At 35.1% G+C, this 13228-nt stretch overlaps 4 protein-coding genes across 5 annotated transcripts; 2 read left to right on the top strand and 2 right to left on the bottom strand.

The window, feature by feature from the left end:
• Positions 1–1489: 1489 nt before the first annotated feature.
• On the bottom strand, positions 1490–2429 carry LOC135142112 (uncharacterized). The gene is made up of 3 exons (XM_064073777.1): positions 2251–2429; positions 2112–2194; positions 1490–2053 (listed from the first exon to the last, which is right to left on the bottom strand). Exons 1-3 carry the CDS (start codon positions 2309–2311, stop codon positions 1490–1492), a joined length of 708 nt encoding a protein of 235 aa, XP_063929847.1. The 5' UTR covers positions 2312–2429.
• Positions 2430–5164: 2735 nt separating this feature from the next.
• Positions 5165–6466, top strand: LOC135142271 (farnesol dehydrogenase-like). The gene is made up of 5 exons (XM_064073957.1): positions 5165–5287; positions 5635–5839; positions 5898–6160; positions 6210–6341; positions 6395–6466. Exons 1-5 carry the CDS (start codon positions 5192–5194, stop codon positions 6434–6436), a joined length of 738 nt encoding a protein of 245 aa, XP_063930027.1. The 5' UTR covers positions 5165–5191; the 3' UTR covers positions 6437–6466.
• On the bottom strand, positions 6424–12833 carry LOC135142269 (farnesol dehydrogenase-like). Its single transcript, XM_064073954.1, has 5 exons — positions 12688–12833; positions 12373–12625; positions 6845–7053; positions 6637–6795; positions 6424–6578 (listed from the first exon to the last, which is right to left on the bottom strand). Exons 1-5 carry the CDS (start codon positions 12793–12795, stop codon positions 6537–6539), a joined length of 771 nt encoding a protein of 256 aa, XP_063930024.1. The 5' UTR covers positions 12796–12833; the 3' UTR covers positions 6424–6536.
• Positions 7553–10058, top strand: LOC135142270 (nectin-3-like protein). 2 transcript variants are annotated; one of them, XM_064073955.1, is made up of 5 exons: positions 7553–7662; positions 8161–8504; positions 9210–9397; positions 9561–9741; positions 9879–10058. In XM_064073955.1, exons 1-4 carry the CDS (start codon positions 7602–7604, stop codon positions 9733–9735), a joined length of 768 nt encoding a protein of 255 aa, XP_063930025.1. In that variant the 5' UTR covers positions 7553–7601; the 3' UTR covers positions 9736–9741; positions 9879–10058. The 2 variants fall into 2 exon arrangements, with proteins under 2 accessions (XP_063930025.1, XP_063930026.1); XM_064073956.1 differs by lacking the exon at positions 7553–7662 and adding an exon at positions 7810–7834.
• Positions 12834–13228: the final 395 nt, after the last annotated feature.

Raw genomic sequence — 13228 nt, 5'->3', positions numbered from 1 at the left:
CAACGGCGGCCGCATTCGAGGCGTGCAAGGAGAGCCTCGCCGGAGCCACATTATTAGCCCATCTCGAGCCGAACGCACCCTTAGCTATTTTTTCGAACACGTCAGATTTCGCCGTCGGAGCAGTCCTTCAGCAAAGGATCAATGGTGACTGGCAATCGTTGGACTTCTTCTCTAAAAAACTGAGTCCCACTGAACAATTCTCGGTCATAAATTATCTCTCGGTCAAATATTTTAGGCACATGGTGGAGGCGCGGTCTTTCACCATCTATACAGACCACAAGCCGATCACGTATGCCTTTCAGAAGAAGAACACCGAGTCCTCACCCCACCAAATACGACACCTTGGAATTCATTAGTCAATTCACGACTGATATTCGCCACATTGCAGGGAACGAAAATGTTGTTGTAGGAACAGGGAATACAGGCATTCAGCTCAAGCTGGTACGAATCCCAGGCTGCGAAGTATCGGTACTCTGCGACGTCTCTACTCGAACAGCGCGTCCTTTCGTCACCGAGTCGTTTCACCGAGCTGCATTCGAGTCGATCCACTGTTTATCCCACCCAGGTATTAAAGCCATCGTAAAACTGGTGACGCAACGTTACTTATTCTGGCCATCAATCAAAGCAAATTGTCGAGAGTGGACTCGCAACTGCGTAGAGTGACAGCGTTCGAAGATCTCACACTACGTCTCTTCGCCCGTCGGTAAGTTCTCGCCACCATCAGCCCGGTTTGAGCACATGCACATGGACATAGTAATTATGCCACTCTCAGAGGGTTGTCGTTACTGCCTTACCATGGTAGATCGGTACACCCGCTGGCCAGAAGCCGTACCAATTAGCAGAGTGACCACCAACCAAGGTAGACAATTCGAGTCGTACCTACTTAAACAATTAAATTGTTTACCAGGAACCACTCATTTGAGAACGACAGCCTACCATCTCTCAGCCAACGGAATCGTCGAACACCTACACCGACAGCTAAAAGTGGCAATCATGTGTCACCAGCTTAGATCATATAATAAATAGATACCACCATGCCGTGTTCTTTCCTTAGGGGAGCCTGTGACGACATCCTCCTGTCACACATCTCTCTCGTGCATGGAGGGATTACAATAAAGCTATCCTTGCCTGATCACTATTTGAATTTTGCGCGCCTAAATTTTAGGAAGTATGTCTGAACTAACTTCGTACGAAAGATGTTGACAGCTTGATTTTATAAATAATTCACAGTAGATAACGAAAGGAATAGTAAATTATTGGGCAGCAATTGTGATCCTTTATGATTACATCACTTAAAATAGGATCTTTGTTCTAAATTCTAAAATTGTTTTTTGTACAACAACTCGAAAGAGTAAAGTCACTAGATATATAAAGTACCGCAATTGGGCGCCATATTGTGTCCGCGCCAAATTCAAAATAAATAAATAAAAATTAACGGACTCGATACTTGCGTACAAAGCGTAAATGTAGATTTTTTTCAAATAAACATTTATTTATGTTTAAGCGTTATTCCTTGAAGACGTTGTTGTATGGTCCTAATGCTCGGATATGGCAATTTCTGCCGTCGTATTTCTTCATAACCCTTCGCGCCACAAGCTAAATACAATTTCAGTGCTTTTGTCATTGTATCTTCTGACCATAGTTGACCTCTGGGAGTGCCAGTCTGAATAAATTGAATTTGATCCTCGTTTAATGTCCCTTGTAAATTATTGACACAACTTTTCAGTGCCTTTTTATATTTATTGCGCTCCCGTAAAGCTTTTCTCAAAGCGTTACGTAAATTTTCGATCAACGTTTGAGATTCTTCCACTATGTTGGTTTGGTCCAATAACGGGTCCACTTCAGGGAAACAACCAACATTTACATTTTCATTGTTGCTAGAGCTTTCAAGTTCAAAAATTTCATTTTCCCTAGCAGTTGTCAAAGGAGTACAGTCGTCCATTGAAACACAAGCACCAACATTTTTATTTAATACATCTGGAACAGCATTCGGCCGCAATAGTTTCCTTCCATCTGCTCGATTTGCTTCAAATTGTTGTTCAGAAAAATGTAACTAAAAGTAAATATATTTAACATTGTGCAATTACATATTCAAGCTTTAAACAAATTACTTCGCAAATTCTGGAGTTGTCGTTCAAATCGTCCCGGCCTATTAAATTCTCCCACATCTCTCTTCTAGCCCTATTACTAACACCTGCAACAATTTAAATTAGTTGAAAAAACTCAATTGAAAACTCAGTTGTAACCTACCTGTTGGAAGACGAAACAATCGGCTTTTATTTCCACACAAAGGAACACAACAACTTGGCATTTTAAAATAAAAGTTATAAAATACCACAAAAAAAACACAAACAACTTTACAAAACAGGACTTACGCCACGAGGTGATGCGTTAAAGAGAGTTTCACAATTAACTTTGACGTTTGTCGGTCGCCATATTGTGTCCGAAATACACGTTCTCTCTCTAACACATTGAAACATTCAATTGCGTTACTTTGGTTATCTAGGGACTTTACGAAAGAGAGGTTAGAAGAAACATCTGTCAAAAGCGATTTGTTGCGCTGGTGCGGTACAAGGATGGAAGTGAAATAGACATATACAGATGAAATGCATATAACAAAGATGAAGATGTGGTGATCACACAAGGATAGCATTATACTACTCCCCTTGACGTAGAAAACGATAACAGATAGCTTTATGTCTAGTCACAGCTTTCAGTTTAAGTATTGGTATCTATTTATTATATGATCTAAGGTCACCAGAATAATCGCTGGACTGAAGCCCTATCCACCATCATACTCGGCATTCAAGCAGCATGGAAAGAAGACTTCCACACTTCATACTCGTGTATGGACAATCTCTCCGCCTGCCCAGTGAATTCCTGGGCATCCCATGCGACAAAAGCAGAGCAGACAACAGCACCTCAAGCTTCGTCAAAGAGTTACGTGAGCACGTGCGTAACTTAAAACCGTGTGATGGAACGCGACATAGAACAAAGAAAACCTTCGATTTCAAAGATTTTGCACCTCAGAACAAGTTTTTGTACACCACGGCAGTCCCAAGTAGCCACTTCAACAGCCATACGACGGTCCATACAGAATCGTCCACATAAAAGGTCGAGATGTCACCGTTTCCATAGATCGGCTTAAACCCGCGTATGTTCTTAGTGGCGACACGCCCGCATCATGGTATGCCCGCGACACTACGAGCACGACGCCCACGACAGACGAACTAGCGCCCTTCACAGGTCAACAGCGTGGTCCTCACTACGTCAGGAAAACAGGTGCGCTTTCCTAAGCGCCTGCAAAGCGGTTTTTCGTGATAAACACTAGCAGGGGTGTACTATGGGAACAACACGTTCCCCAAAAAACACGTGGAGCTACCTGAGTGCATGTACATTTGTAGTACAATAATCATCTTTCGTCTACCTGCCTTACGCTCCTAGTTTCACTTCCAATTTCTAGAATTTCTAAACTCTTTTTCTTTACCTGATTCCACTTTCCAAAACCGAACCCAGCTATTGGCAAATTCAAACACCCTTCCTTCTTCTTTTTCGAGCCCTCGAACAGTAAGATTGCAATAAAATTGAAGAAAACCAAGTATTACGTTGAAACAAAGGATTCCGTGAAAGAAAACTTCGGAAAAGTTTATTCCTCTTTGGGAAATTTGCTCTCGATGTGGCAGAAAAAAGGATTTTAATTAATTCTTTGAAAACAAACTTAGCCATGAAACATTTGCATGTTTTTTCTTCAAAATTTTTGGTCAACCGTGACGGAACAAGTAATTTTCTCGCACTTTTGAAGTTTCAACTTTGTGTTTCTTTTAAAATGCTTGAAATTTCAATTTTTTGAAAAAAGGGATTATCTATGCGTATGGAGGGTTTCGCAGGATATATCGTATTGCCGATATGTTTCGAGTCCTGAGTCAAGGGTTTCCGGAAGAAAATCTGACAAAATTCAGAGTTAATGATGTGCTTAACTTATTTGAAGATACCAGTAGTGTTCGTGAACCAAAACGTGAACGAAAATCCAAACATTAGCATAAGATCTTTGGCGAGACAATTAGAAAATCAGGTCTCAGATACTTCCATTCAGCGTATTTGAAAACGGAATAAATATCATCCGTATAAAATATCTTTGCACCGAGAACTATCAGAAGCAGATATGGAAAACAAACTAAATTTTTGTAAAAATATGTTAAGAAAATCCACGCTGATCCAAATTATCATTTTTTAATACAATTTTCTGATTCTTTTAAAAATAATAGCGTAGTGAACCGTTACAACATGCACTACTGGTCAATTGCAAATCTTCATTGAATAAGCATTGGGTATATAACTTGAAATAGTTACAACAATAACATTGTTATTAATAAATTATAAATTTAGCACCATTAATGTTATACATGCGTATGCATGGTATCAATTCTCTTAATAAAGAGTACATAATAGTGTTATTACTAGTTTAATTTATACCGCCGCTATTCAGATTTACAACGTGTCCCTGGTAAAATATTGATAACGCTATCACAAAATTTTGTTATGAAAAAACTCGCTTGAAATATACATAACATGCATATTTATCTATACTCTAACACATCCAGACATAACTTTATTTTAAATTGTAGGGGTTATCACAAAAAAAATCGCAAAATTAAATTTTACAATTTTAGTAAGAGACTGTATTTGCTCGACTGTATTTTAGGAGCGAGGGAAGTTCTGTCTAATTAACTTTGGACCAATTTTTTAAAAACGGTGTGAAATATCAAAGATGATTTTGAAATTGTTATCTGGTTCATTGACGAAAAGTCGTGAATAACTCTGTATTAATTAATTTATTAATCGATATCTACATAGTTACAATTCATTTCTTAATAGTAAATTGTAATTTATATGTAGAAATTTTGAAAAATTTTAGTTGAACATTAAAAATTTAATGAAAATGTTCTAACAATTGTGATTAAAAATATTATATCTATAACATTAAAATATTCTGACACTTGCGAAACACGACACATGGGATCTACTATAAATTAATTTACAGCAAAATAATCAATTATATTTCGAAATATAAAACACGAATTTTTTTGAAAGTAAATTATTGTCTTCAAGAAAAATATTACAAACATACGTTACCATCACAAACAACTAGTCTCTGTGACAACTTCTTGCACGCAACATCTCCGAAAAATAAATGGAACGCTGGGAAGGAAAAGTGGCCGTAGTGACTGGTGCCAGTGTTGGGATAGGACCTATCGTCATGAAAACCCTAGCAGAAAAGGGCATGAAGGTAAAATAAAAAATAATAAAGCGAAAATTTATATTGATTGTCACCAGTATGACTAAGTTTTATCAATACAATAGTTAGCAACGTTGGTAAGACATTTTAGAATCGGTTCTTTCCACATAAAGTGAACAGGAGCTTGAAACTTAATTTAAAATTACACTCGATTTTTTAATTCACGTTTACTCACAAAACACATACTGTTAAAAACAAAAAAAAAATGTGATCCTGTTTTCTCATAAAAATAAACATGTAGGTAGACCATTTTTCGGGGTGTAGGTAGTCACGACATTTTAACTAGCTTTTTTTAAAGTAGGTTAAAAAGTATTAATGCGGAGTTTAAACAAAAATAGGTAATAGGCTTAGCCCGCCTCACTCACCGCCTCCAAGACCTCGCCGCCTCCGTTAGTACGATCTGTGGTCAAATTATCCCCCTAAAATGCGACATTGCCAGAGAAGACGATATTCTGAAATCCTTTAACTGGATAACTGAAAAAATCGGCCCTATACATGTCCTTGTGAATAACGCTGGATTGAGTAGAAACAGTACTCTACTGGGTAAGTATGACGTCACTATCGCTATGAACTTTGTGACGTCACAAACTGTCATTTTTAGAAGGTGCCACCAAAGACTGGAAGCGTGTGTTTGAAGTAAACGTAATAGCGTTATGTATCTGTACACGAGAAGCTATCCGAATAATGAGAAGATACAACGTGGCTGGTCACATTATCCATATGAATTCTATAGCTGGTCATAAAGTTCCGATTATGCCAGAGCCGAGCCTCAACGTGTATCCGGCGTCTAAATTTGCAGTGACCGCGCTAACTGAGACTTTACGACAAGAGCTACGATTTGCAGGAAGTAGGATTAAAATTACGGTAAGTGTGGTGTTGACTTCTTGTTGACAAATATAAAATTTGGTTTTAGAGTATAAGTCCGGGTTTAGTTCGTGGTGAATCTCAAGAGGGTTTTTCAGACGATGATGAAATTCCGGCTCTGAAACCGGAAGATATAGCTGAAGCTATTGTATATGTGTTGTCGACAGGTCCAAACGTGCAGGTTTATCCACATAATTACAAATAAATATTTAAAAGTTATTCATTTATTTGTAGGTGCACGAACTGACAGTTCATCCACTTGGTGAAATTTTCTAGTTCATATATTTTATTACGGCAACTGATAATACACTTAATACGTAATAAAATTATTTCCAAACTTGTTTCATATTTTGAAGAACTGGGTATTGCGATTGAGTCATACCGGTTCTCCTAGAGGACGCATCATTATTTCTTGTATCTACAAGAGAATATAAGTGAATTTAATCTACATCTTACATCTACGCGTCTCGACTTACTTGGACGTGTGGTGGTGTTGATAGTATATATACGACAGCATCAGCGACGTCCTCACTATTTAATTTGGGCATTGCGTTGTACAACTTCGCCCACTCCTCGTGATTCGTTAAATTAGAAGAAGAAGCAAATTCGGTATCCACAGGACCTGGACTGAGACTCTTTATCTTTGTTATTAATAAAATAAAAAATATTATGTTTAATACTTACAGTGACACGGATTTTGCTGTTCAAAGTTACAAGTTCCTGTCTCAGAGTTTCAGTCAGGGCAGTAACGGCAAATTTTGAGGCTGAATACATGTTGACTTGGGGGACATGAGCTACGTAGTGTCCTAAAATACTGTTAATATGGATGACGTGCCCGTCGATTTTATTGCTAGTCATTTGATCTATGGCTTCCCTTGTGGCTATTGTCAGACCTAAAACATTAGTTTATCAGAATGTTGTAATGTATTTATTAACAAAATTTTGAGTACTGTCTTAATATATAAAATTTATTTGTTTATATTAACTGTTAATATCTACTAATGTTTAAGAAAATTTACAATTTTTGAAAAATAAGAAAAGTCGTACGAATCCGCTTTCAGTTTTTTCGCTAAACGTTCAAATTTTCGCAAAAGCAATTGCACGGTATAATAACGTTTTACTACCACCACCATATAGATGCCGAACCTGGCCCCTTTAATAATAATAATATTCGGAACTTCGGAATTTTACTCTTCTGTTTTGAGAAGACAAACTCATTCAAATTAAACTAATTTCTTTTTCATTCTCTAGGGGTCAGGAAATGTCGAAAAAATATGAAAATAATATAAAATATAATATAAATATTACGAATTAATTCATATTGAACGTGGCGCCAACTTCTATGCATTGTAAATAAAAGTTACTGTAGTTTGTTTATATTATTATAAAACATTATGACCAAACAAGACTGTATCAGAGCTAAAATTCACCTCCCATAAAGATGACTTCAAACGCAAACTGGTTCAAACTGTGTTTGTTTATTTGTTGTCTTACACCTAGAGGTAATTATTTTAATTTTTATTTTGACATACGGGCATTAAACGAAGTAGAATACTTCAAATATTTAAAAAGAGTTCACATTTTGTTTGTGACATTTTTTGTGATCAGAGGTTAAAGTTGAAATGATAAAGTATAAAAACACGGAAAATTAGTTGTGTTCACGTTTCGTAGTTAGTATGTACTTTCTTAACAAAATGTTAATTTAAACTTGTTTGAAAATGAATTTTTGTGAAATGAAAAACTTTATTAACATAAAAGTATTATTAAAATTAAATGTATTCAAGTTGAATACAATTCAAGTCAACACTCGATTTGTGAAACAAAACAAAAAATTCAATGACATTTACTTATTACACTTATTAGCTATCTAATGTAAATTTGCTTTTGAAATGTGTACCATATACATGGACGAATGATTATAGTATTACAATTTGTGTTACTCACACTACTCTTAATTGATAAGAATAAGTGACACGTGGACTGCACATATAATTTTTTAGGTATTTTTGGACTACGCAATGTTCACATCATAGTACCTTCAGCAGTAATTAAGGGAAGGAATGTAACTTTAAGTTGTTTTTATGATATGGAGGGTGAACAATTGTACAGTGTTAAATGGTACTTAAACACATTGGAATTTTTTCGTTATGTGCCTAGAGTTTGGCCACGTACATACCACTTCTCCGTGTATAATGGTCAACGTCTGAAAGAAGTGGCTTCTAATTCTAATTTTACTTCTTTGGTTATAATAAATGTCCCTAGGAATGCTAGTGGACGTTATAGTTGTGAAGTTTCAGGCGACGCACCATCTTTTCCAACTTCTATATCTCAGTCTAAACTTCAGGTATGCATTTAAATCAAGTACGATTTGAAACTGGTGTATGATGTCAAGGAGTTATATTATAGCAAGGGTCTCAGATTATTTCAAAAGCAGCATTCCTTATTTACCTTATCAGTTAAGGTACCGGTACCCTGTTGGAATATACTTAGGGGGTGTAAATAATATTGGACATACGATATAATACAAAAAATTGAATTAAGAAATTCTCGTTTTTCTTTAATTACAATTTTTTTTTTGTATTCAAACAGAAACAGTCATAAATTGTGCCGGGCGGTCGTCCTCGCTTCCTGCTCTAAGTTTATGGTTTCTTAGAATAATGCGTAACAATGCAAAATCGAGTCCTCGATAGCAGAGGTGCCGTTAGCAATCCACTGTTTTCTTTGATATTTCTATGTGTATGGTTTGTTGCGAGTGATGCCTTCGTTATAATTGCTTATACAAATCAAGGACGGCTTACCCCATTTTTCCGAATATTTGGAAATACAGTACTGCCATTATTAGTATTTCAAACTGATATGTATCTTGGCTAATATGTTGATGTCATCAAAAATTTTGTAATGGAAAATTTACTTCAATCATACGCATAGGATGCTTTATTTTTATATTTACTTTATCCCTAATCAAATTTTAGAATTTTTTGAAAAAGGTAAATTCAGGGACGCGGAAAGTTCTGCCTAGATAACCTTAAACCGACTGTTTTTGTTCCAGGTGGTTGTACCGCCTGAGAGAGATCCATACATAGAGACCGATAAACTAACATATAATTCTGGAGAAACTGTCACCGCCAAGTGTATTTCAGAACATTCGTACCCTGCTGTTAATATAACATGGAATACTGAATTAAGTACTGAAGCTGAAAATGTCGAGTACAATGTAACCAATGGTGTCGATTATACGTAAGTGTAGTTAGCAATATCTGAAATATTTATATGTATAAATAGATCAAGTAACTAGTAGGAGACAATTGCACTAAATATTTTTATAATAATTTAATATTGTTGGGTTAACACTTTCTGTTATAAATAAACAAAACATACTATTTATATTTAAAAATTGTAGGACGCATTCACATGTAAAAATAAAAATTCCTGAATCGTTTACAAAACATACTTTGAAAATAAGTTGCTTAGCCGAAATCTACGATCTATATAACAAAACTGGAGAGAAGATTGTTAAAGTCCAACCCAAAGCGTCTTCAGAACTGAAACCGAAAGAAAGTGGCACTATTACATAATAAAGCGTAAGTACCACAAATTCAAATGAAAATACAATGGAAACTTAAAAATCTTAGGAAACCGCTTCTTTCGTAATTTCGGTGTTATTTTTATATATTTTACTTTTTGAACTACTAAATTTTGCTTAATCTATTTTTTTCAGTCACAGTCCAGTTCGTTCAAGAGAAATGTGTACGTCGGTATATATCTATCTATTCCTAAAATATACATATACCTACCATATAATGCACATATGATATTCGTTACTTTTTGTACCCATTAATGACTAGTAACTACTGTTATATTACTATTATAATAAAGTATCTACCGACCCGTTAACTAAGGTTAAGTAGTATTATTTTGTTATTTTCAGCTCCTTGCGATACCTAGGGAAAATGTAGTGCGACTGAAGAATGTATGATTGCATGTAATATGGCGTGCCTACAAGACGTAGATTACAAAAATATGAGTAACCTGCTGTAAATTTTAGACAAACAATTTTCAAAATTCCTAAGCGTGTCATCTAGCCAATTACAGATTATCACTGGTTACACTTACCAATCATTCTTTCAATGGATAAACATAAATAAACACTGGAATTTCAGATTGCTATTACCTAGTGCTGAAGGACATTTTATCTGCTTAGTTATGTAAAAAATGGTAATGATGTTATCACAAAATTTTGTAAAGGAATTGAAACATACGCTTAGCACGCTTCTACCTTAACATTGGATATATATCTTTATTTTGAATTATAAAAATAATTTTAGCAGTCTCATCGTGACGTACGATGACGTCACTGTCACGTGAGCTACCTGAAAAAAGTTCACGTTTTTCGGTCTTTTGTGTTCAGTTTTGATTTCTGTCTGATGGCAGCAACATTGGAGCTCATGTTTAGCTTAAAAGTAGCACATGCCCGCAATTTCTAATTTATTGTTAATAAAAATTTTAGTAAAAATATTTTACGTTAGTGCTGTGAACACGAAGGAAAGTCGATATTTTTCCAAAAATGCCCGAAAACGGAGTAAATACGATTTGAGTTTTAATTTATCTGGGTCCGTGATTCGTATATTCGACAAATATAAAAATAATATAAATAATCATGACACAATAAACAATACTGAAACATAATTAACATTATTTATACCGTTTAAATATATGATAAGCATTAATATGTCATAATCAAACCGAAAATAGTTTTCCTACAGACATCAAGTTATTAAAAATACTTCAAATTGTTTAAATATTGTTAAATTAACCCCGAAAATGCGTAATTCCCCTGCCAAAATTTGAAAAATATTTTTTGCAATCTCATCGTGACGTACAATGAAGTCACTGTCACGTGAGCTATCTGAGCAAAGGTCAAGTTTTTCGGTCCTTTGTGTTCATTTTTGATTTCAATCTGGTAGTAGAAACATCGGAGCATTCGGAGCTCCGTTTTGGCTTAAAAGTAACACGTTTTTGCGAATTTCTAATTTATTATTGATTAATACTAGTGAAAATGTTTTGCGTTAGTGCTGTGAACATGCATGAAAGTGGATATTTTTCCAAAAAATCCCGAAAACGGCCATAATCAAACCGAAAACCGTTATCCTACAAACATGAAGGTATTAAAATCAATTCATTTTGTTCAAACATTGTTAAATTAACCCCAAAAAATGTGCAATTTCCAGGCCAAAAAAAAGTATAAAAAACGATTTTTGCATCTCATCGTGACGAAGAATGACGTCATTGTCACGTGAGCTACCTGAGCAAAGGTTGCGTTTTTCGGTCCTTTGTGTTCAGTTTTGATTTCGATCTGAAGGTGACAACTTATCGTTTTGTCTAAAAGTAACGCGTTTTGGCGAATTTCTAATTTATTGTTAATAAATATTACTGAAAATGTTTTGCGTTAGTACTGTGAACACGAAAGACATTTTTCCAAAAATGCCCGATTTTTATTTTAACTTACTTATGTTAAAAATATCCATCAAAGCACGGCATTCAGCATTGATAAAGCACGGCATTGGATTATCCAAAGTACTGCATTCATAATTCACAAAATAACATGTCCATCATTTTTAAATTATAGCGTTGGAATTTATAAAGTACGGCGTTCATAATTTTTTATTTATTTTATTTTATTTTATTTTATTTTATTACGTTCGGTCGAGAAAACGTAAAAGTAGAGAGTCAGTCAACGGACTCGATTACAATACTTTCATCACTTACGCTCGGGAAGTAAAATGCACCGGATCGGTTTTTATAAATATGAACACATAATGACTATCGAGAAGAATATTTGACTTCTTAATTTAAATGTGCTTATGTGTGTAAATCACATTTGATTGGATCATACCACATCCCTTTGATTTTATTTTACAGATAACAACGTCCTCATTCGTCGAGATATCAATATTATGATAAAAGCACTTTTTAATAATTGTATAAAATATAGCAAAAAGTGTTATTATAGGGTAACAATGAATAATTTCGTTTTTATCTGCAACTGAAGTTGTCAATAAAATTATAGCTGTTGTTATATACCGGTATCCCCTTGTCCCAAATTTAACATATCACTGTCAGATATAGGAGTATGAGTTTTAAAAATCTCAATTCTGTTGGTATTATCATCTATTTTTCTTCAAATGAAAACAAATTTGCACCAATCTACGTACCCAAAACATTAGTATCAAGAACTTTTTTCCACATTTCCGTATTCCCACCGATGAGAGTGTTGGGCTGAGATACCCCTGCGTTATTAACGAGCACCGACACGGGACCTAGAGTGTCCTTAATCCATTTGAAAGCAGCAATAATATCACTCTCAATCGTCATGTCGCATTTATAAGAGTGAAGTTTGCCTTTGCACCTCAATAATTTCTGAGATAGTTCGTCTATGCGTTCTTTGCGACGAGCTAAACCAACAACCTTGGATATGACATAAAAAGTTAACGTAAGCGTTTGTATAACAAGAGTCTTAGCAATTTTACCTGTAGACCTTCTTTGACTAAAGCCTCAGCTATGGCAGCTCCACAACCTGCACTAGCACCCGTAACAACGGCAATTTTGCCGGACCAGCGCTCCATTGATAGCACCATTTTGTTGCAGCATGAACGACTAAACTGGATTCACAGGTTACGAACTAGTGTGTTTCGTGTTTTCTCAAGGATTTAGAGAGGTGAATACATCTAAAGTAATTGCTATTAAGCTATTGTTGATTAGATTGTGATGTTTACTTGCTAACAATTTTTTATAGATTCATGACAATCAAAACAAATACCGAGTAGGTATTGCTTTAGTGCACTTTCTGTCTGTAATTATTTATCTTGCTTATAATAATATGAATTTATGTATTTTTTGTGGTAAATTTTTTATATTTAGATATTTTTTGCAAATTTGTAGTATTTGTTATCTAATGTGACTAATGTTATTCAGCCCAACGACGACAAAAATTGTTGAATATTGCTAAATGGCTCTTCTGTGTACGTTCTAGACCGTGAAAATTGGCACACATACATAAATAACTACATG

Source organism: Zophobas morio, unplaced genomic scaffold (genome assembly GCF_036711695.1).
Source record: "Zophobas morio isolate AGI-343-1 ecotype UQ-CSIRO unplaced genomic scaffold, CSIRO_AGI_Zmor_V1 ptg000046l, whole genome shotgun sequence".
NCBI classification, from domain to species: Eukaryota; Metazoa; Arthropoda; class Insecta; order Coleoptera; family Tenebrionidae; genus Zophobas; species Zophobas morio.
Note: the sequence above shows the minus strand (reverse complement) of the source record. Positions and strands in the feature narration are given on the sequence as shown.

What these genes read in the sequence shown, in the direction of transcription:
- LOC135142112 (XM_064073777.1), bottom strand. Translation starts at nt 2,311, where the DNA reads ATGCCAAGTTGTTGTGTTCCTTTGTGTGGAAATAAAAGCCGATTGTTT. An exon ending in ATTGTTTCGTCTTCCAACAG is followed by an intron (nt 2,195 to 2,250) that starts GTAGGTTACAAC and finishes AAATTGTTGCAG; the next exon opens with GTGTTAGTAATAGGGCTAGA. An exon ending in ACAACTCCAGAATTTGCGAA is followed by an intron (nt 2,054 to 2,111) that starts GTAATTTGTTTA and finishes ATTTACTTTTAG; the next exon opens with TTACATTTTTCTGAACAACA.
- LOC135142271 (XM_064073957.1), top strand. Translation starts at nt 5,192, where the DNA reads ATGGAACGCTGGGAAGGAAAAGTGGCCGTAGTGACTGGTGCCAGTGTT. An exon ending in TAGAAACAGTACTCTACTGG is followed by an intron (nt 5,840 to 5,897) that starts GTAAGTATGACG and finishes TGTCATTTTTAG; the next exon opens with AAGGTGCCACCAAAGACTGG. An exon ending in GAAGTAGGATTAAAATTACG is followed by an intron (nt 6,161 to 6,209) that starts GTAAGTGTGGTG and finishes ATTTGGTTTTAG; the next exon opens with AGTATAAGTCCGGGTTTAGT.
- LOC135142270 (XM_064073955.1), top strand. Translation starts at nt 7,602, where the DNA reads ATGACTTCAAACGCAAACTGGTTCAAACTGTGTTTGTTTATTTGTTGT. An exon ending in TATCTCAGTCTAAACTTCAG is followed by an intron (nt 8,505 to 9,209) that starts GTATGCATTTAA and finishes TTTTTGTTCCAG; the next exon opens with GTGGTTGTACCGCCTGAGAG. An exon ending in ACCAATGGTGTCGATTATAC is followed by an intron (nt 9,398 to 9,560) that starts GTAAGTGTAGTT and finishes TAAAAATTGTAG; the next exon opens with GACGCATTCACATGTAAAAA.
- LOC135142269 (XM_064073954.1), bottom strand. Translation starts at nt 12,795, where the DNA reads ATGGTGCTATCAATGGAGCGCTGGTCCGGCAAAATTGCCGTTGTTACG. An exon ending in TAGTCAAAGAAGGTCTACAG is followed by an intron (nt 12,626 to 12,687) that starts GTAAAATTGCTA and finishes GTCATATCCAAG; the next exon opens with GTTGTTGGTTTAGCTCGTCG. An exon ending in TCTTGATACTAATGTTTTGG is followed by an intron (nt 7,054 to 12,372) that starts GTACGTAGATTG and finishes CTAATGTTTTAG; the next exon opens with GTCTGACAATAGCCACAAGG.